Consider the following 23,587-nt stretch of genomic DNA (forward strand, 5'->3'; position numbering starts at 1 on the left):
TGAGCTTGATGTTTATTACCAACACGTTTTACTTCTCAAACACAAAATAAAATGACTTCCATGAATATCAAAATTGGTATAAATTACATTACATGCCCTCTGCTGGACCAATGAGTCATTACGTCTCACATGGAGTAACTGAAGCTTTGGTCATTATGCATGAGCATGATTGCTGTTTGGTCAGGTTGAGGACACAAATTCTCATGGTCTAATTTAGGAAAACATCATGGACTGGTACAGTAATGCAGTAGTGCACTTGAGCCTTCAAGGCTGTTTGAGGTGCGTATCGCACAGCTTTCGCATGTCCACAATGTAGAACATGAAGGAAGATGAAGATCAGTATTGGAAGTAGCATGTTATAAAGTGATGCTTAGGTGTCATTCCACTTATTTTCATGAGCTAATAGCTGCACACTTTTAGAATGATTGAAGTTTCCTTGACCCGTTACTATTGTCTGAAATAAATATAGTTTTAAAGCTGCTGCTCCATCCTTGTATCTATACTGCTGAAGATGGAACATCCTAAATAAGAGAGAATTAAAAAAAAAAAAGAAGTTATTTTATGTTTAAGTAAGTAGTGAAATAACTCGGGTACTTTTTAAAGAATGCATAGATAGGCTGTTGTAGTAACTTGCCAAAAAACTGTTGAAAACTTAAAAACTCTTCTCTTCTTGGAACAGTGCCCTGTTAGACCTACCTATCCACCCTGTATTCCTAAAAATATGGACCAAGAAGGCTTGTTATTAAAAAAGTTACCATAAAATGTTAATATTATACTTTTTAATATGATCCTCTCAGCGTGCCTGTGTGCGTGCGAGATGTTTAAGGGAGAGTTACATTCACCTCCACATGCGTCAGAGGCAGCTCGCTTGGCTCAGAGTAGCAGAGCTTGTTGAAACACTCCTATACCCAGAGGTAGATCACAGGAGATGTTTAGACACTTAATTGGCACAATTATACTGATTGACTCATTTCGCTCTGAGTGAGCCACACACTTCAGTGCAGAGCCAATTATAACCACATTGCGTTTTGCCTCTCGGGCGCTGCAAGTCGTGAACTTTCTGTATTGTTTTTTTTTTTTTTTTTAAGTTTTAAGTCAAGAGCAGCTTCCATCTGAACACTGAGAAAAACAGCTGTTCTCAACTGGCCGCTTTTCCGAAGGATTTCCTTCACTTTAATCTGAAAATTTATGATCATCTTTATAATAGCTGGTGCTCAAAAACTGCCTCGGAAAAGTGAACAATCATGGGTGCAATAACATTCTTTATCTGACAAGAATGAAAAAAAAAAAAAAAAGACAAAACGATAAAAGCTCAACTTCCTCCGGCTCCCTCATTTTGCAGAATTGGAGAGGAGAGAAATGCTGATTGTGAAGTGGTGGCGAGAGGCCTGTCTGGATTGTGATTTGAGGTCAACAGCAGATCAGAGTCTGGCAATTTACTGCCTGAGAGAAGACTCTTTAATTGACTTGAATGATTTAGCATGCAAACTGCTGCCTGCTGCTGTGCTGAATGAATGCGCGTATTGAAAGCGAGGCCTTCGTGGCTGCGAGCCGATATGTATAGTCTACTGTCTGGTGTAGTTCTCTCACAGTCTATTTGTATTGCACATGAGGAAGTGAAGCTATGGTGTCATTTTGTGCACGTCACGTTATATAAATGCGTCACTGTGGTTCTTGAGTGTTATAAACATCTGCTCATCAAAAGTATATCCTGACAATCCCCCGGCAGTCGTTTCAGATTATTCTTCTATTCTGCCAGGTTATAGTGAAATGTATTTCATTGCATTTTGTCAGAGGATACAATTTAATTTAATTCATAGTGCTCACAGCAAGGGAATGCAACTGTTAAAAAGATCAACAGTCCACATTATTTTAGGAATACAAAAAGTTCCTTAGCAAAAAGGGGACTAAAAAACATTAATAGAACAAATGTGCCATATATAGGATTCTAATAATCAACACAATCTGATTAAACACTGATTGGGATATCATCCATAAAACACCCACAACGCTGCAGATCCATACTGAAGTTAGCATATTAACCAGCGTCACTTTGTGTCAAAATATAGAAAAAACTTAAGTGTCATCAGCAATATATCCAAAAGAAATAACTAAAACTAATATTTGAAGCATAAACTGGCTGATGTGAGAGTCTGTTTGACAGCAGATTGGATCTAAGAGCAACTCAACACACAAAACTGGAATCGCAATAGTTACTTTGTTTGTGATCACGTTGTCTGTACACTTCCATCTCAAAGAAAAACTGCCCCATCAGACCCGGAGTCTGAGACTGTCATGTCCACACTTCAGTGGCTTGGATGTACTCCTCAACTTTTTGGACTGTATTAAATGTAGGAATAGGGAGCGACAACAACGTGATGAATTTTTGTATCTTCAAAAAGAAAACTTGGAAACACCCAAATGTGGACATACAAAAATGGAAGTAGTTTTCATCTGCGACTCATTTACCAAACGATAGGATTATGTGACGTGCACGTCTGATCTCCAGTGCAATATGCAGCTTCAATCAGTGCAGTGAAACTTTTGACAGAAAGGAATTTTTTAAATGTTCTTTGGCGTGCTTGTTATTTAGAGAGCCTCAAGGTTCCTGGCATCATTGACAGTTGGGTTGTCTAGTGTTCAGATGCCTGGAGCCAGAAATAAATTGTTCTTGGAGGTTTCCAGTGCAGAAGTGAGGGCTGTTGATTCAGTGACCTTGATCACAACCTTGTGAATGTGTAAAGCTGTATGTTAATCTATCCGAAGCTTTTGGATACTGTCAATGTTTACCTGCTATTATAACGATAAATCTTCTTTTCGAAGCTGTTAAATTGATCAGAGAGGGCAGATTTCTCTGATTAATCAATGACGATGTGCCAGCAGTGGTTTGATCCAGCCAGGATGGTGTCACATTTTGAGCACAACTGCAACAACAAAAGACGGTGGATGCATCTCATTGTCATCGTTTTATTGTGAATAGATATGTCCTCTATCACCAGCAACTTAATTAAGGTTAAAGCAGAAGTCCGGGACTATAACATCTTAAAGCATATATGAACTAGAGTGAGATCTTTGTGATTGTATCCTTCCACCAAACCTGCAGTTGGCATTATTGCCTGGTCAGACCCATATAATACATGTAGTAAAACTGGTTCAGGAATGCAGTAAAATGTTATTAAATGCAGGCATGGTGAGATATTGCATTCACAAGAAAGGCATATGCATGAAGTCAAAGTGACCTTTGACCTCCAACATCTATTGAGACTACCTTATGTTAAGGGTAAACATATACATCATACTTGAAGAAACTAGCACAGGCCGTTCTGGAAATATTTGAATTAATGAGGGTTTGGAAGGTTCTTTAATGTGGAGAAAATCCTCAAGGATATCAGGAGATTTGGGGCTAATGGGATTGAGATGGATTGACAGAAACCCAAATTCATATCTGGTCTGTGGTTATTGCGTGGCAGAGGTAAACAGAGTAAAACCAAACTGAGTGCAAGTCGAGTTCAAAAACTTGTTTTTCAAAAGGGCTGAAGTGCCTCTCTGAAGACAAACGTCCAAATATGTAAAGAGAATAGCTTACTGCACAGAATGTGTTTGTACTCCGATAACAATGCTGTTATTATTGTAATATAGATGTTTGATGCTTTACCACTGCACAGTAGATCTTCTTGTGAGACACTTCTATTAACTTATTTGATTTAACAACGCAGCGCTCTCCAACCACAATATAGTCATACAAGCAGTGGACAACTTGGCTGCAGTTTGCTTGACCTCGGATTTGCACCTGACATCATGGAGATTCAATTACAATCAACTCGGTGAACACTATTCACCCTGGCATTTCCATTATCTCATCTATGTAAGGGAAAAGCATTAGAAGCCACAGTGAACACTCATAAATCCCACAACACACACGCACATGCACACGCACACACCTGCATATAAATAGCCACCAAATGACTGGCAAAGCTATTCAACCGCCCACATAATTCTCTTCACACCCTCATACTAATGTGCCGGGGTGGGGGTAGAGTCCAACATTAGTCCAGAGGAAAAGTGGATCGGACCGAACAATGAACAAACTATATATCAAAACTCTGATTTGAGCAATGCTGATAAACACCAACGCCATGAAGTGTTCAGGAAAGGTAAAAATACTCACACACTGAAGAAATGTCTTGTTTGATTGTAGAAGAACAAAATAAGCACAAGGCAACATCACACCTCGCCAATCAGCTTCAAAGTGGCTCATTTACTTTAATTTTACAACAAGAACTGAATTCTCAACGGACCAATGTTTATGAGTAGGAATGCGATACTCAGTACAGAGATGAGCCTCACTAAGTCTCAGCGTGAACACGAGGGCTCTTGTCCTCTTTGCCGGGGCTTTGTGCTCCTGGCTTCGCTGGGGAATAATGTGACATTTCCCCTCTGCCCAGTTTCTCCCTGTTTTCACTGAGATATTTTACAGCAAGCTATAAAACAGAAATGTGGGGGCTGTTGGGTCTCTTTATTCGGCATCACTCTGGTGCCTCCTCGACTAAATCATCAACATGGGATGAAAAGTCAGCTTGTAATCTCTTACTCCTCTGCTTCTCAGTGTGTAATACATACTGAGCGGAGTAATAAAGTCACCATATAAACTCTGCAATATGCACCTGCTCTCTGCTCTTTAACTTTTTTATTTTTTTGCTCCCTTCTATTTCACTACAACTTTTTGTCAATAGATTATTGTCTATTGCTGAATTTTCGACAGCCTTTTGCAATGGCCAAGTTGTTTATGATTTTAAGATCTACAACCACATTAATTTATGCATGAATGTATCATACATTCATAGGTTTATGGGCCACAGGGTGACATATTGGTTAGCGCTCTCGCCTCAAAGTGAGAAGCTTGTGGGTTCAAATACAGCCCAGGGACTTTCTGTCACCAGTCGATCACCCACACAATCTCACACCTATGAACAAAACTGACCTTGCATGTTCTCCCTGTGCATGCATGCCTCTTTTCTATGTACTTTAATTTCCTCTCACAGTCCAAAAACAGGCATAGTGCCAATTGGTAACCCTAAATAGCCCATAACTGTGAACGTGAGTGTGTGACTTTACCCTGCCTTCGCCCATTGCCAGCCGGGATTGGCACCAGCGCTCTGCAGCCATGAATTGAATGAAGCGGTATAAGGAATAAGGATGTGATGGATAGATATGCGTTTGTTTTGTGAGAGAGAGGAAAACTGTATAATCCTATGTACAAGTTTGTAGATGTAAAATAGTGTGGAGATACGGATTCAACAGCAAATTATGAGATCTGCGCATTTTCTTGCTGCAAGTTTTGGCCATAAAATAAGTGAGTGAATTAGTGTTCCAAATCTGATGGACGTCCTTCAAGGTTTTCTGAAGATAATCATGAAGAAGAACGTCAAAGACAGACATCTTAGAAATTCAATGCCCCCGGTCAGTGGGTGTTGCTCAGTGCAGATATAACATTGTGCATTTTTCTCCTGTTTGTCTAATATATTCAAAAATATAATGTAACACCATCTAACGCCTCTCCACTGGTAAACTTTTTCTTTCTTTACTCCTGCTAACAAACATACACACTGCAATGAGCTTAACCTACGCAAAGCTAAAAATCTAAATTTCAGATGAGAGACAAACAGAAAGGGTAGAAAGATGAGGGAAAATGTGAAGGTTAAAGGGGTTTACAGCAACACTGGAAACAATTTGAATGGCTAGAAACAGCTCATGTAAATGACTAGATTTGCAATCCAAATTTGGCAGCAACGGCCAAGATTGTTTTCCATATGGCCGGAAAAACGCCTCTCCCGAGCCAACTTTCTGTGATCAATCAAATCAAACGTTCTACGGCTTTCTAAGCGGCAGGATAACCCCATTTCCTCAAGGTACATTCATGTTCACACCATGTGTGCGAGGCAGCCCACATGTGGGTGGACGGCTGCATTCACAGATTCTTGAGGTTGTGCAGACATGCCATAAATGCCAACCCTCATCTTTTCACAATGAAGTGGCCTTTTCGGTTCTCATCGCTCCACCGATGGGTGAATTCGTGCAAGGGTCTCTAAAAAAAATCTGAGAGCAGTTGTAGCAACAGTCTTAATTGACAGAAATCCCTCTGCTGGTAAAGAAGAGAAGCTATGAGCTGTCAGTGACTTGGAAAAGCCGCTAACTGCATCGCAGGCCAAGCAAACAGCCAAATCCAAACACAGACTATGTCCATTTTGAATGGCTTCTTGGACATAATACACCCCTAATGTGCAGGGGAAAGCTTTCCTTGGTCCTCCACATATATGCTACTCATAAATCTTCCCAATTCCCATCCCGCTCAAGTAGAAAACAAATCTGTCCGGTGCCACTTCAAAGCATTGCTGTGTTATGAGTTTACAACCATGACTTAGAAGAAATGTTTCAGAGGCTTTGGGCCGAGGAAAAGAAGGGGGGGGGGGGGGGGGGGTCTGTTTCTTTCGGCCAAGCAATGTGGGCCAAGCCACTGTTCTGGACGTCTCGGTGAATTTGAACTGACTCACGACAGTGGCTCTCTGAAAATACACAACTTTGACAAACGTGTATGCGCCGCTGACAGTTGTACACGAAGTGTGACAGATGGATAGAAATGGCTTCCTAGACACCCAAAGCCACCATGTCCTCTCACATTTCCAGGGATGAAGGATGGTGATTTGCTTAGGCAAACTCTTCAGGCATGTTTGCATCCTTGCGATGACAAGGCTAAACGTTCTCTTCGGGGAGCAACACCGGAATATTCCGAGGCAAATGTCTGAATCCGTCTCCTGTGGTCAAACTCTTTGGAACAATGACTTGGTTTTAAATTATTCACAATGCCATATGTGGTTTGTCAAGGAAGTTCAAAGCTCACTCAACCAGTACCACCAGTCGATCTCAAAGCACACGCAATATGTTTATCATCCATTGTACAAATTTTAGTTATCATCAAGGAGGCTCACTGAAAGGACTTATTGATCAATCTGCTGAAATTCAAGCTCAAATTTTCGAGGGACTCACGATGGATGGTAACAGTTGTTTTTCAACCAGATGATCACAGCTCATGCTGGATAGCTGGACATCGAAAATTTAATGTGTGCTTCACGTAAACACTGACAAAATTGAAGAATCACTGTGAAAAATAAAAGTGAATATGTGAAGTATTTTACCAGGGAGAAAAGGGCAGTTTAGTCTACCGTTTTAAATAAGTATTTCACTGATGTAACAACACTTTAGCAAAGACAGGCACATTTAAACAGTCAATTCAAAAGGTGGCAGGAAGAATTATAGTAGCTCAATGATGTAGAGAAAAGAAAATATATGTACGTGTCAACTCTGCAAGGTAGTTATACTCCTTATCTTTTAAAGTGTTTCTCTTGTCTGTAATTCTTTCTTTGTTGCTGAAATCTTTAACCACATCTAGAGCTCAAAAATGTTTGGCATTGCTGTCCATCAAGAGTTAAAGGAAGGCCTAGAACGTCCTCAAAGATATCAATGCTTCCTAATCAACAAAGTTGCATTTGACATCAATATCTGACTTATATAGATGTGTAGTTAAAACACATTTTTAAGAAAAGAGTTGCCAACAATAGAGGTTCCTACAATAATGCATTAACGAAAATGTCTATAAACAAGACCTGAATGATTGATCATCCAATTCTAATCAGTTCATCTTTAAGACTACTTCAGTAAAAGTGGCTCAAGTTCTTCAAAAGATATTAATAAAAATAAACTATGCCTCAGTGACCGTTTGACCTTTCAGTTTATCTTTGAAGGATAATGTGTGGCAAGTTAGAGAGAACACTAACACAGCAATCAGGACATAATACAAATCAGATTTCTGAACAAATCACCCCAAAACGTTTTCATTGTTCATCTGTTATCCAGCAAAGTCTTGAAAATGTGCAAACATGTGGTTGTTATGATCTCAATATTTAAAAAATCCCCTCAGGTTATTTCAAAGCGAGAGGAAACTTGTGTCCGAATTCAAGAAAAAAACTTTTTGTTTTTTTTACTATCTGAGGTGTTTAGGACATCCCAGAGTAACTATAAAAAAAAGGGAAATAATACTGAAGCGCTACACTTGATTACATTATGGTGCATTTGTGTGTTAAAACAACATCATAACATGCGTCTTTCTTTTTCTGATTCGGCCTTTGATTCAGACTTTGATTGTCTGACATTTGTCCCGTCACTTCCTCTATGAGTGTAGTTGAAAACAAAAGAAACGTACCTGCAGTAGTTGTGACTGCCCAGACCACCCTCTCCGTTTGGGTATTTGAGGGTGTTGTAAGGGTGCTGGAAGGTCTCATTCCAGAAGAGGCAGGGCTTTCCACCGTGAAGGCTGGTCTGGTTCTGAAAGCCCCTGTAGTCTTCTCCGTTGGCAGTGTAACACTCTGAAGAGAGAGAGAGAGAGAGAGAGAGAGAGAGAGAGAGAGAGAGAGAGAGAGAGAGAGAGAGAGAGAGAGAGAGAGAGAACTAAATTAAATAGTGCAGAATTAAAAAAAAAAAAAAAAAGTGTGAATCAAAGTGTCATGTTTCCAGAAAAGGATTAGACATGAAAATCAAAAGCTTGGAGCAGACCTTCAAAACCCCACCACATATGTGATCTGCTTTATTGAGAGTCAGGATTTTGAGGAATATGCTCATACTATTAAAATGTTTTAATGTATTTGGAATGCTTCTAGACAATAACTTTGGAATAATTGTCTTCGTTGACTCGGTCCAATATGTCTTAAAATGTGGCCAAAAGTGTTAAAGCAAGATCAATGACAGCACTGCTTCAATTAATGCTGGATATACAGCAAATGCAAATATGGCTTGAATTTACAGGAAGTTCTATGACAACCATATGGCTGAGCCAGAAAGGGGGAGAGGGAGCGGGAGAGAGAGAGAGAGAGAGAGAGAGTGAGAAAGAGAGGCAGCCGAGTTCCCAAGGCAAAACAATGACGGGTGGAAGGTTGGTTTTTTTCTTCCCTCTCGAAGAGGGAATTCAAATAAACAAAGGCTGATGGAAGGATGATGAGCCATCAGCTCTCATCGCATTGAACCTCAGGGGTCGCCTATCAAGAGACTTTTCACAGCTCGTGCTGAATTCCTCTTCTGATTACAATAGAATGGAAAAAATGTATTTATCATGTGACTGTTAAGATTAGTCATGCTGCAGGTGCTCGTAATTGCTTCGGCTGTCAGGAGAGGAAACCAGTCGTTCATGCGACCAAAACAGATCCTCACCGACGACATGTGACACTATTGACTTGAGCTCAAATAGGAGATGGAAAGGGACAGACCAAGGGCAACTGTTTGAAGATATGTTGTGCCAGATGTGTGGGTTTTGTTTGTGAAATGTTTTTTTCCAATGTTATCTGCATTTGAGAATGTCAAATGAAAGCTCACGGGGCGACTGACATGTCAGGCCTGCCAATCATACGTGGACGAGGAAGAACAAAACACACTTGTTGGGCTGGTCTCCATGGCTTCTTGTTGCTATGTATGTGGTTGAGCAATGGCCGGCCCCTTTTATCAAGTCAAGCTGTCAGTGCTGAGCATGAGCTAATTCTTTGCAATATGACAGTCATTATACCCCCTGGTGAGCCAGCTGTGCTCCAAATCTCATTCCCCTTCTCTTTGCAATCCAAAGTTTCTCAACTTCCTCTCCTGTGTGTGATCATTTGTGTTACACTTCCACCATCTTGTACTCTTTCCACCTCTGCTACTTTTTGTCTTTCATAGTTATTCAACTTGCATGCACAAACTTCTCTCCAGGGACCCTTCAGACCGAACCATGTTGCGCCTGGTGCCATGCTCATTCTCAGATGCTTCTTTGTTTTGCGGATCTGGGAAAGTTAGGCAATATCGGCAGTGACAGTTGAAAAGCCTGAGGGGTTATTAAGGGGGGGAAAAAAGGAGGGACAGTAAATGAAATGTGAGTTAAAACACAACGGTGTTGTGCCAATATTGTGCCAATCATATTTAAATACCGCAAGGAAGAGGCCCTAGTCAGTGTGTGGGGTGGATTTGTTGAGTGGGGTGCGTGATAAATGGAAACAGAACACACACATAAATCATTAGTAAAAGGAACATTAGGTAGGGAGGACATGAGTTTTAAATGAAAGGGCATGTCTGTTTTGTTGGGTGGTACAGTTGCAGTTGTGTACAAGTGTTACTTCCACCTACTCGTTTTTGGACACCTTCTTCTACTGCCATGTGCAATGTAAAATTAAATAAACCCTACATATGATTGAAAACAGTCTAAACAGATCAAAATATGAAGTACTGAGAAAGAGAAACTCCATTTAATTTGACGCTACTCTTATATTTACAAAATATTGGAACCACTCATTGTTTTCTTTTAACAACACTTTTTATTTCATTTTTATTTATTTACAACTATTGTCCTGACAATTTCAACTTCTCCAACAATTAAAAGTCGTTGCCATTTTTTTTCTCTCTTTTCCGTTGCTTGTTCTTGCAGCAGCTCAACAGTTGATGAAATTTGCATTTCCTCATGTGTCAAAGGTTTTCAATGGAAACTTTTTCATGCAAAGGGAAAAAAAAGTTATAATCAACAACGTGGATTTGTGTCCTTGGTTTTCCTACATAGACATGCAATAAAAAAAAACAATAAAATGACACACGAAAGACAAAAGAAATTGCTGTGGAGAAAAAATGATGAACAACCGAAGACCAGATCAGATTTATGATACAGAATGTTTACTGAAGTCAGTATCAGGTCACGTCTGTCTGCTGCACCAAAGGAAGGAGCCTCCTGTATAAAGAGTCATGCAGCTGATTACACTTCTGTGAATTAAATAATCTCAGCAGCCCATGGGAGGATTGCTTTCGGTAATCTGTTATCGTCTACATGGGAACAACATCTTCAATTCTTCATAGAAGCAATGAGTAGGGTCATTAATGATCTCAGCTTTCCTTCTCAGGCGTTCGTAACACAGATGGCTGAGCTTCCTTTGTGGTTTCTGAATGATTTAAGAGGCAGCGTTAACTCTTTTCTGTGACTTATCCTTCCTCTCTATTAAGAGGCAGAAAGCTCTCCGCAGTTTTTTTCCCCAAAACTTTTTCCAGATCACTGCGTCCCTCTAAAATGATTTAACTTACATAGACATTTTTTAAATTTCTTAAAAATGTAATCAGTATTTTGCTTAGAAGTCAAATGGTTGTTTAATTATGTACCAACGTTTGCAAAGTAAAGAATGTTCTCGATTGTAGAGATGAGATTTTACTTTTATAATTTATTCTTAAATGGATGAAGAAATCTTCTGGTTTTATACATCAGTCCATGAAGTAATTTGTGGTGATATTTTCCAAAGCAGTCCTCAGCGTTGTGATGCTAATCTTTATTTGCGAATTTTGGTCTTTTTGAATTTGTGAAACAATTAATCAACTATTTGCTAATTCACCTGAATACTGGTGACATGATTATTGGTTATTGTTCAGCCAAAGATCCTATTCAAATCTTTAATTTACCCATACCAACCATATATGAATTTGTAAGATTGATAGTAGCTGCTATACATTTTAAAAAGCAGTTTAAAGTTCTAGGTTTCCATATGGTGCCTTTGTACTATTTATAAAAAATATTTGTCATAATAGGTTATACCTCATTGCATTCTGTTCTTATTTACAATTTAGTGTTCCATCATAGTTAGTACTGGTGTCATGTTGAGAAAGTCGTTAAATCTTAAAAAAAAAATGGCTGGGTGTTATTATAAGATAAATAGGGTTAGTTATATTAAAGTTATATTAATTAAACCAGATATAATAATTGTGAGGGTTTCATGTGTTTGATAATTAGTACGATGTTTACGATGCCAAGTTTTCACATGACCATGCATTCCAGCTCTTTGAATCCACCACAAAAGTACTGCTCACACTTCATTTTGGAGTAAATCAGAGGCCGCGGCTGTTCTCAGTGTGTCAGCCAAAGTTGCTCTTAATTAAAGTCGTTTCGGCTGCAGTCTTCAGTCAAGCTTATCAGTCATCCATCGTCTGGCTGACAGGAGTTCAACAACAGCAAGGAGCTGCAGGGTGTCAGGTTCCTGCAATTACGATGCCGCTGCATTGTCTGTAAATGGCTCCCTTAACAAATTAATACGGTCCAGAGATTGTAAATCCACCTGAGAGAGGCTGAAGCAGAACACTACTCCATAAAATTAGAAAAACAGCTTAATAGTTCGACAACAGAGGTCATGCTCTTGCCACCCTAACACGAGGAAGTGATGAGATGAGTGGAGGAAGTAGGTTATGATTGAGCTGACACTCAGAGGGCCACGAGGCGTTAAATATCTCGGGTCTGAACAGATACACCTGCAAGCAGATGAAGTCAAACTCAGGAAAGCAGAGTACTGAGTACACAAAGAATCGTGAGCGCCAGAGGCTGTACTTCAGCTCACCCTATACCGCTTGTCGGAAGATGGTAATCTTATGATGAACTAAATTGTATTTACATTTTTCTGGATGCTGGCAGCTACAGCAACCGAGAGAAAAGACACGAAAACGCTGCTGTGGAGAGTCTGGCAGCGGCACAAGTGCAATTATGAGTCACTGCTCCCCAAAAGCAATCACGGCTCTCACTGCCCCAGTCAAAGAGGATAACATCAGGCAGGGACAGGGCAAGCCACAGCATCCCAAATGAGCTCACGTCCTTCAAATATCTCCTCCTTTAGAAAGACCCGGTATTAAAATGACTGAAGTTGGCTGCATGCGCAGTTGCTCAATGCACTGTATCAGAAAGGAAGAGCCAAATGACTTTGTAAATGTCTTTCTCTCCCTCTCGCTTCTCCCCTCCCTCAGGAAACTTTACTCTTTTGAGTTTGAAAGATGAAGCACGGCTTGTCTGCACATGGTCTGCTTGGAACGGGTTAGCCTCTGGCAGTCGTCCCGCACTGCTGTGGCCAACTTAGCTCTCCAGGATGAGATGGTGTGTATGGCAGCGTTTTGCCACCGTTAAGGAGATTGGGGGGGATTGCTCCATGTGGTTTCAAGACACCATTCGCTTGTGGTGGGAATGGGAAGTCGCAGATCTGCAAGGACTCAGAGATAAGTGAGGCCATCGTGGAGATGAATAGAGCGTTTAAAAGCCCTGCGGATACCCACACATCTATCAAGCTAAGGAGAAACGGCCAATTTTGCATCAGAGTGGTGTAGATATGGGCTTTTTATCCTTGTCCTGGAGGCCCGTCTACTGATTGGTCCATCACCACTTCGGGCCCACCCACCCCACCCTTTCTACATACGTGCACGTGCACACACATGGTCTCCCCTCTTCTCCTCGTCACCAAGCAACTGTTGTACTCTCGTCACATGGGCTTGAGCTTTCTTGTGGTTTCATCATAGGCCGTGATGGGAAACAGAACCACCACCGCATGAAAGACAGAGAGAAGGAGGGGGAGAGGGAAAAAAAGAATCCTATAAAATACATGCAGATCTACAAATAGAAAAAGTCCGGGAAATGGAAGAGGAGGACTCGCCCTTGACCAAGCCCAATGCTCGCAGCGTAGGGCTCACGGCACCACCCCAGCAACGTGAGGGGGGGAAAAAAAAAGAAGCAAAACAGATTGCAGAGAGAGAGAGAACTAATCACCCTGTTATTATGTTTGTTGGGATTTGTGGCTAATGACTTCCATATTGCAACTTCAAATGCACTTGATGCTTTAAGAAAAGAGAAGCAAGTAGTGAAAGAAAATTGTGTGGAGGGGGGGGGGGGGGGGGGGGGGGGGGGGGGGGGGGATGGGCTTTGATCACGTGATCCAAAGAACAAAAACAAACACGCTTACAAACAAATAGATCCTCGGAAAACACACTGCCAGGTTACACCAGAGCATGTATTTCTCGTGTATGCTACAAGGGATGAAAAGCAGCGATAATTACAGACAACTGCTTCCTCACAGAGGGCTGACATAAAGAGCTTCCTTCCATCTTTATTATATGCTTTGGGCTCTGGGGACAAACTAAACCGGCTCAGTGCATGAGCAATATTTCCACCATAATAAAATTTCACCAAATTAGTTCATGATAGAAGCACGCATGTACAGTATTTCGCATGAAAAACATAATCTGAACAGGCACTAATGGAACTGAAAACTGGAAGCTGCACATGGAATTACAGAGTGTTTCCAAAGTTAACACTTCTAAAAGGGATTTGAGGTTTTAGCTACCTCATTTATTTGAGTCGGTACACCTAAGAAGCTGGGCGCACTCAAAATAACTACGACCAAGAAAAAAGCAAAAGTGATCCAGAAAAACTTAACTACCTAAACTACTGTTATCTCAAGGTTGGCACAGCGTATATCAACATGTGTTTAAAGCTTTCAAGTAGTAATGGTGGTTGGAAGCCAACACTGATGGTTTCGATTTTTACTGCAGCTCCTACTTTTTTAGTTTTTCACGCTGGGGCTTCAACCATCAGTGGCGTATATAGAATTCAAAGGAAGGCCACAAAATCTGGATGTTTGCTCCACGCACGAGGCCATCCTGGCCAATTGTTAGAGCCTCATGGTAAGCGTGAATGGAATTTGTTGAAGTACAAATCGGAAATCATACCCAAACTATTTGAATTCACAAGATCGGTACACTGAGGTACTTCTATTGCTCATTTCCATTGTTCCACTTCTTTTCTACATGAGAACAATTTCTATGTTTTACATAGCGCACAAAGTCAGTTGCAGGGATGTTCTTATGCTTAACATCATGAGGAGACAAGAAAAGAAAGCTTAATCTTATTTGCTCCTTCCACTATCAGACACCGAAGGGGCATTTGAGGGTAAACAGCCTTACTCAGCGACCCAAGAGGGCAGTAAGGCCCCACTGACACAACGTTTTCAAGTGAAAACAGAAAGATTTCGTAGTGATTTCTGTGTCTGTATACACGACAAGAGCCGCTGAAAATGCAGCTTTTTGAAAATACTCCACCACAATCTCCGCTGCTACTGCACACGTGCACCACAGCCGTAGTAAATTGTTCACACATGAACAATAGATGGACAAAAAAAAACCAGCAATGGCAGCCTCCAGAGTGGCACGACTCCCAGTCCATATTCTCCTGTGACTCGGTAGTTTTATAGTTGACTGTCATCTGCAATAGCAATACAAGCGTCTGTCCATACAAATATCTGTTTACTCACCATTGTTAATGTTTATAGAGTATTGTTCTCTGTGCTCATACTGTATGTGTGTGTGGTTTTATTAAACAAAAGACCAACGGTGCCAACTCATGGCACAGCATGCTAACCACATCGTTTTCAGCGTTTCTGCTGTTTCTGTGTTAAAGGACACAGTTTTCAAAACGTTGCCATTGTAAAACTATGTGTTTTTACTTGAAACATTGTTGTGTAAACTGACCTTAAGATTAATCTCAAAACCACCTTTCTGCCACAAGGCAACCACTAAGTTGTAGTGCCAAGGTTATTATAACTCTAAAATGTCTTGGGGATTACTAAAATAAAATTCACCATGAGCTTGACAATAATATAGTTGTCGAGTAAACGTTTCACAGATTGAGTTTGTATAAATTAAAATGGTATTTTACCAAGTATCAAGTTCAATAGAGAATTTGACCAGATTCATTCTTGTCATACCAAAGAAGTGTTTGAATCTTAAAGAAATTGCTTTAAATTCTTTGCTTCCCTAACATCTTATGTCATCCAGGTTACTTCAAAATGATAATTTTTACAGTGTATCATTAAAGATAAGTGACATGGCTTTTTATTAGTGTCGCCATTACTGTAGAGGTACTCATTGATGTCAGTGTAGTAAGAACAGAGGCCGGGTCCAGGCCAAACCAGGCCAGATGTAAAGGGTTACAAGGTTCTTGTCTTGGTTGGGGGCGGGGTTGCAGCTGCGCTATAGCACAAGTCTGGTACTCCTCCCAAAGTACCCCTTTTCCACATCAAACCAACATCAGAAGATTGAAAGAAGACTCCATTACATTTACTCTGCAGGTTTCACAGGCAGTCACACATTCAGTGAACTTCTTTTAATGAAGTTGGATGTTGTTCTGGGGAAGTTAGTGATTTTCCCATGGGGAGGTATGTCAAGGGGCAGTTAATGGACCACACCTCACTTCTTCCTTGTTTCTTTGCTTCTTGGATCAGTCTTTTCCTTCAAGAGTTTTTTTTTTTTTTTAAACACCCTCATGAGAGAGGGTCAACGAAAGTGCATAGAAAAGAAGCATGGGTGCCTCCAGAGTGATGAGAACAGATGCTTCTGACTAGTAAAATCTGCAGACAATGACTTTTCAACAGTGTTTTACAGTCCTCCTTTTCATTTTGTGCTTTTGTCATGGGCTGTAACCCCAGATAACCAGGCCATTAACCAAGACCTAATTCAGTCCCAAAATAACCCCCATCACCACCATTCTTCCTGAAAAAAAAAAAAAGAGAAAGAAAACCTTTGCTGCGCCACCCCCCGAGTTCACGACCACAGTGGCCACAGACCAACGGGACTCCTTGCCAAAGTTGCCGGTAGCACCTATAAAACACGGCCCCATCTCGTTTTTTTGAGCGGCCCCTATTATTTAGCTCCGTAATGGAAAGACTCTAATCTGCAGGAGCCAGCAGCGGGTCGAAGGAGCTGCCAAAGTCGGCTCTGTTTGAAGTGGCTTGCTGCAAAAAATGAAGAGCAGAAAATATTTGTGTTGTTGCAACAAGCTGCTCACTGACTCTGAAATCAGGCCTTTAGTGATATTCATTTAAAAAAATAAAAAATAAAAAAATTATATATATATATATATATACAGTATATATAGCAACATCCTGAATCAGATTAAACATTTGCAGGATTTCTTACAGTGGCTGAAATTGTTTCTCACAAAACATATCACAGATGGGCAAGGTTAGTTTTGGCGCTACGAAGAGACAAAGATTGAATGAGGTGGGAAGATTTGGAGTTTCACTTGGCAGACGTTCCGGGAGTGACTGATGGGCTGCAGACACTGACAATGACGTAAAGGACATTCAGAGACTTGCTGAAGCCCTCAGGGAAGGAGAAAAAAAAAGAAAGCTGCAGACAAAAATGTTGACATCAGGGACCCTTCAGTCAGGCTGACAAGAGGGTGGATGGGGTGTTTGGTTCATTTACTTCACTCTGGCATCTCTCTACTGTTTCCTAGAGTCAGAGTCAACATGTGCCAGAAAATATGAAGCCACATTTCACAACAATAACAGATTATCTTTCATGTTGGCCTACATCACAAACCACTTGATTACACCCTGCACCATACAACAAAACATGGAAATAAATAAGCATTTTAGCATTTCTAGTAGTCTCAAACTGAATTTGTTGGGTCCTGTTACTTCATTTATTTCAATAAAGAAAACAGTGATTTAGGTGTTTGAGCAGGTTTGTAAGGATAAAGATCTAAAACATGGCAGGAAATATTCCATATATTGACTCTAGCCTGGGGTCAATGAATGGAAAAGCATTCAACAAGCACTCGGGAGGAGTCTTTTCTTGCTCTGAAGATGTCAAAATAAAATTTGCACAGCATTGCCTTTCAGTCTGTATTATGATTTAATGAAGCAAACAGAGGGTCAGAAGCCATTCTTAGAAGTAATCTGGAGACTTTATGGAGAAAACATTGGGAACCATTGGCATGTGACTTTTGCATGATAGGTTGAGGTGGTATACGTTTGATTTTACCTTTTCTTATTTGTCTCACACAACATTATATCTTTCTCCTGCAGCATCCATTAAAACTGCATGAACGTAGTTAAATAAACCAATTAGGTGATGATTTATTATTTAGTGACTTCTTGTGATGTTTATAGCAGTTAAAATGTGACAGATGTGCACAGAGATAGATCACTGCTGCTGTTCTGACTCCATATATAATCTAATAAGGTGTTTCCAAGAAAATATCTAACAACAGAGGTTTAGCGTGACCTTTATTCACACCTATAAAATAGATTATGTGGACCAGCCCAGAAGTATAAACTTTTCTGCACTGTTCAGCTCAGGTACAATCAATAGGGAACTGCCCTGGAAGATAATGGAGCCCGTTAAGGATTAATACAATTAATATGTGCTAGTCTGCCTTTACAGACTAGTTTTTATATGTTTGATGTGCAATAATATCAGGTATTGTATTTTTCAGGCTGAGGGAAAACTTTTCTCAAAGAGTCAAACACAGTAAAAAGTCAAATGTTAGTCCAATTTTACAAACAAACATTGTATTCACTCTTTAAAAAATGTCCAGGCGTGAAGGTGATCTTGCTCAACAAGGCAGAAAAATGTTGAAAATTCAGAAACCACATTGACTTTTTTTTTTAGATTCAACCAAGGACAATGGTGATGCTTACTCCAAGGCTGGCTGAGGAAATTACGTCATCTCTGCGGCACTCCATAAGAAGACAGGGGTTAAACAAACAGACGGGGAATTCTCCTGCATGCTCGACACATGCCGCCGAAGTTGCTCTAAACCAACTCTGACACCAGAGTAAACAAGACTTTTGCAGCCGGCAGAGAGCAGGGACAATCAGTGAAAGTATAGGGAGGCAGCAGTGATAAAGAAAGAAGCAGAGAGTGTTCAGTTTAGAGCTATCCAAGGTGCACAATTAGGCCGTCTGGGATCGATCCGTCTTAAATTAAACCAAACTTCAAATTAGAGCGGAGAATTGAGACTACAAGGAGAGACTGTGACAGCCGGAGCGATGGCAGTGGAGGCAAAAGTTAAGCAGAGGGAGAAGAGAGAGTAACACTGAGAAAGCAAACTGAGTCAGGGTGGGACAAAAGACAGCTTTTATGATACCACAGATTGTTAACCCAGGCTCTAATTTTCCGCTTCTTGTATGAAGCACCACTGAAACTAACCCTTGGTTTATTTCCACATGTCAAAGACAGGGCCCACGCTCATAAAATTAACAGCAAACACGGACCCCAGCATTTGAAGGTAAAACAAAACAAAACAAAAAAACTCATTCAAGAGAATCTGTACTGTTGCTTTTAACTGGCACAAACAAGAAACGTCCTGCTTGAGGGAGTAAAAATATGCTCTGCTAATGCGTATCTCCTGTGAAAGGACACATCATCATATGGGTTCGTCGTCTGCAGTGGGCTTTGAACACCAAAGGATCTACGGCTTGTGATATAAGTCATGATGGCTGACTGTTGCTAATGGCCTCCTGGCATAGGGGTGTTTTCACAGCGTACTTTCTTCTTTTTGTTTTTCCTGTAAATGGATGGTAAAACAATCCTTCCCTCAACTTGCACTGTCTGATGCCCCGATGAACATATTCAGTGACAAAACATGCATTAATCCACACCCCTACCCACATCATTCCAGCTCTTAGGTTCTCTCTCTCTCTCTCTCTCTCTCTCTCTCTCTCTCTCTCTCTCTTCAAGCGAAGAATGAAAGGGAGCAATTTTCATCAGCAGAGTAGCCGCAGTATTTTAAGAGGGATCCGATGTGGAGGGAAGGACACACACACACACACACACACACACACACACACACACACACACACACACACACACACACACACACACACACACAGGCTCCTTTGTTCCCTCAGTGGTGAGGCCAGTGTCATTGTGGTGATGCCGTTTGCACCCACTCATCGCCGCTCTGCAGATATCGCCCACTGCGGGTGTACATGTGTATGTGTTAAAAGTTTGTTTGTTTCAGTGTTCATGCCTGTCAACTACCTAAATACGCTCCGCACAATGAAGTCGTTTTCAGTAGCAAGCAATCAGTTAGTGGTATCATTGTGGCTGATACGGCTTTGACTCCCCTCATGTTTGGATTCCCAGCAGCTGGATGCAGTGGCCTCTACTTGCTCATTTATTTCCTTTGTTTGTTTGTTTTGGTCTTAAACAGAGTTCTGCAGCAAGTCAAAGGTATGTAAGCTTTAAGATATGCCGCTTATACATTGAGTTCCTTATATTCCCATTTGCCGGTACCTAGCCCAGATCGGAATAGAATTCATCATCATTGTTTGAGAGAACAATAAAAAAATATTTGTCAGCTCTAGCTGGCAGAGTAAATGGTATGAAACTGAAAATGTATTAAAAAAAACAATATTACGTAGTGATTTAAAGCTGACTCAATACACCCCCTGGTGTTATAAAGTTGTATTATAAGATGTGGTGAGCAAATGCTAATTGGTTAATAGACCCTCTGCACAACTTCAGGGCCGCTTTCATTTGTTCACAGAATTTCATAAATGTAAGTAAAAATACATATCGTTATTATGGTTTATATTATAGCTCAATTCAAACATCAAACATCCCCATCAACATAGAGGATCGATCAGAGGTTACACAAATTGTGAAGAAGTTCTGTACGTGGTGGGAATATACTGTATATGCTGGACAAAAAGCTAAAAGCTGTCCCTCACAGACTGTCTACATCATCCATCCTGCTGGTGGATGAACACTGGACAACAAAGTAGATTATTTAGGACTCTGGAGAAGGACTGCTAAATTGCACTGTTGTGTTGGTGCACTTGGAGAGCAGCTTAGCGCTAAACAACTGGGATGATGAGATCCTCCTTACCATGGGACCGAGCAGAAGAAAGCGTATGTTTGGTTGTAATTTTTTGAAGTCTGACTTGTACTTTGCCTGGTCGAGGGTGACATTAGTTTTTTTCTTACCGGCTTGCAGAGATCAATACCTCCCTTGCATACACACTGAGGCGCACAGAGGAAGTGTTTAATGAAGAGAAGGATTCTGGTTGTGTGACATTAACACCATAACTCGTACATAATATAACACATCTACGCCCTTTGCCCTCTTAGTTGAGCCCCTTTAAGCTAAGATGAAAGCCACAGAGGACCTGGACGAAAGGTGAACCCTGCAGGAACAAGAGTAGCGCGACCGCTAAAGCACACCTGTTTTCGATCGTCCTGTTTGTGCTCAGGTTAGCTGGCATCCGAGGAATGTAAATTATATGTGGTTTGGTTTGAATCGAAGTTCTGTCAGGGCTGTTGTAGCGGATCGTGTGCAGCCATTACAGACACCTCCTCCACCCCCCTGCACACTCTCAGAGGTCCTGCATGATTACAGGGTCCAGGGAAGATGAGGCCTGAGTAGGATAAATAAAGGGCTCAGGTTTAGGGGAGGGAGCGAGGTGACCTGCACTGTTAATGCGAAAACCAAACAAAACACACACTCATGCACACACACACACACACACACACACATACACACACACGTCATTATTAAAACAGACCAGTGACTCATCTTCTTTGAGAGTAATCATGTCACCAGTGCAGTGAAGCCTCGAAGGCAGCAGCAAAGAGTTAAAGGACGTGTTTATTTAAGCGCTCTCATCAGGGTTAGGACTATGAATAGGACGTCAGCTAAAAGCAATACACTACAATATTTCCCTTTTGAGTTTCCTGTGAACATATAGATGTTGAAAGTCCTTTGTTGTCTTTGTGGGTCCTTTTTGGACGGAACGCTCATTACTTGCTGCTTGGAAGTGCGTTTCATGTTCCGCTCCAATGTTTTGATTAGTTGACGAGTTACTTCCTGCAGTGGAGGTTTTTCCTCTGCCAGCAGTAATATGTGACACCAAAGTTTTTATTCGGCTGAATGACTAAATCCATAGCAGCTGATAATTTAGGTTGTTTTCATCGCTGATACTGTGGTTTTATTATCATATTTATTGCATTATGTTCAATATAATAAACGAGGGTTATGCAAGGAGCAGGGTGTCATTTCTTGCTGTGAAAAAAAAAAAGGTTTCCTTTTGTTTTTAGTTTTCAGATCTCCCTAGATCTACACAATATTGATAGCAGAGATGATGACCATAATCCATTCATTTTCTATTAAGCTTTATCTAACTTATGGTCATAAGAGGCTACAGCTGAGCTCAGTTGATTATAGGTGAAGGCTGTGCGGACTCTGGACAAAATGTTAGTACATTTTTGAGCCACCAAATGACCTTAACTACAATTTTTTGGACCGTTTGAAAAAACGTGGAGAAATCCTACACCCAGAAAGAACATGCAAACTCTACACTGAAGGTGTCCCCAAGCTATTTTTTGGTATTGTTGAAACCATGAACAAAACCAAAAGTGTTTTTAATTAACATTTATCTTATCTAATTGATACTAAAATGAAAATTTACGTCTGACAACTTTGATTGCTTCAAGTTCATGTGACCTTGATATCTGACACAATAATTTGCCTACTTTCTCAATTGGCTTTTCATTAGCAATCAATAAAACAAAATGAAATAAATGACACTAATGACCAATTTAAACGACAACATTTTCAAGTGAAAATGGAAAACTTGTGTTGTGTTTCGGGTGTCCGTTTACACAACAGTGCTGGGAGCCACTGAAAACACCACTTTTAAAAAACAGCTTCCAAGGTGGAACGTCTGTCCATACAAATGTCCGTGTGCTCGCCATTGTTAGTGTTTATAACGTATTGCTCCATGTGTATGTCTTCATTGCAGACACAACCAACAGCACCAACTCGTGGTCTGGTATGCTAAGTACATCGTTTTCAGTGTGTCTACCATTTTCTTGTAAACGGACAGCTTTTTAAAAATGTTGCCATGTAAAAGCAAAACTTTTCTGAAATTAAAACCACTAAACGTTGTCATGTAAATGGGGCCTAGATTAGTAAGATACATAAATATCAAAGCCAAGGGCCAAGGTTTTTTCTGACTTTTCTTATGTGGATTCTAGCCACATCAGCAGATTAAAACATACCTGATTATTTACAACAATGATAACAAATGCAACTTTGACTTGTAGTTCTTTCTTTTTTTTTTTTAAGTTTACCAGTAATGTTCTCTGATCAGGTGTTACTGTTAGTCTTTTAACGGGTATCTTTCAGCACTCTTGTGAACATAAAAACATGACCACACTTCAGACTCACTGAACAGAAGGAAACCTCAGGAGCCGTTCACCATGTTTCCACTGATCCGAAACAAAAGCCTTGCTGCTGACTTTGTCTGCTCGCTTGTGTTTGGAAAACTGTTGCTAACATTTGTTGGATCAATTCAGATTGTTCCTGTGCAGTACTCGTACCCACACTCAATCATTAAAAGTTTTAACAGGAAACCCATTATTGTTTCATTCTTACTTGAGAAGTACCTTATTAATTCTTTGTATTAATTCATGCGCAATGTTTTTCCTGGAGTTAAATTTAAAAAAAAAAAACACACACCATAAAAATCTCCTGGAAAGCATGTCTTCTGATATCATAGATGTATTGGCTTGATTAATGATGTAAAAGAGAAACCAGCTTAGTCATCCATTAGTTAGTTTATTCTTTAAGCTTACCACCAATGCCTTGTTTGGCTTTGGGCATCATGACCTCTTTGGGCCTTGTTTCAGAAATTGTCCCTTTAAGAAACGGATCATAATGGTTGTGGGAAATTAGGTTTAAGTTGATCAAGTCCCTCAATGAGGCTTTAAGCCATGTGTTACGATTAAATGTGACTAAAGAAGACCAAACACTGGGTTTAACCACTGTGTTTGGCAAATTAGAAAAAACTGTGGAGGGGAGTTTGCTCGAGGGAGACCAACACTGAGAAACAGAGTCATAATGTATACTGAACACTGAGCTTGAGCAACTTTTACTTCTTGC

At 40.5% G+C, this 23,587-nt stretch overlaps 1 protein-coding gene across 2 annotated transcripts in view; it reads right to left on the minus strand.

The window, feature by feature from the left end:
• kremen1 (kringle containing transmembrane protein 1) overlaps nt 1-23,587 on the minus strand; it is a 73,261-nt gene that overhangs the window by 34,884 nt on the left and 14,790 nt on the right. For both annotated transcript variants that reach the window (XM_080467344.1, XM_080467343.1), the window contains exon 2: nt 8,258-8,420. In XM_080467344.1, the coding sequence (XP_080323470.1) occupies nt 8,258-8,420 (163 nt within the window). The remainder of the gene's footprint in view (nt 1-8,257; nt 8,421-23,587) is intronic.

The sequence above is a fragment of the Lipophrys pholis genome (assembly GCF_963383615.2).
Source record: "Lipophrys pholis genome assembly, chromosome: 7".
Taxonomy (NCBI): domain Eukaryota; kingdom Metazoa; phylum Chordata; class Actinopteri; order Blenniiformes; family Blenniidae; genus Lipophrys; species Lipophrys pholis.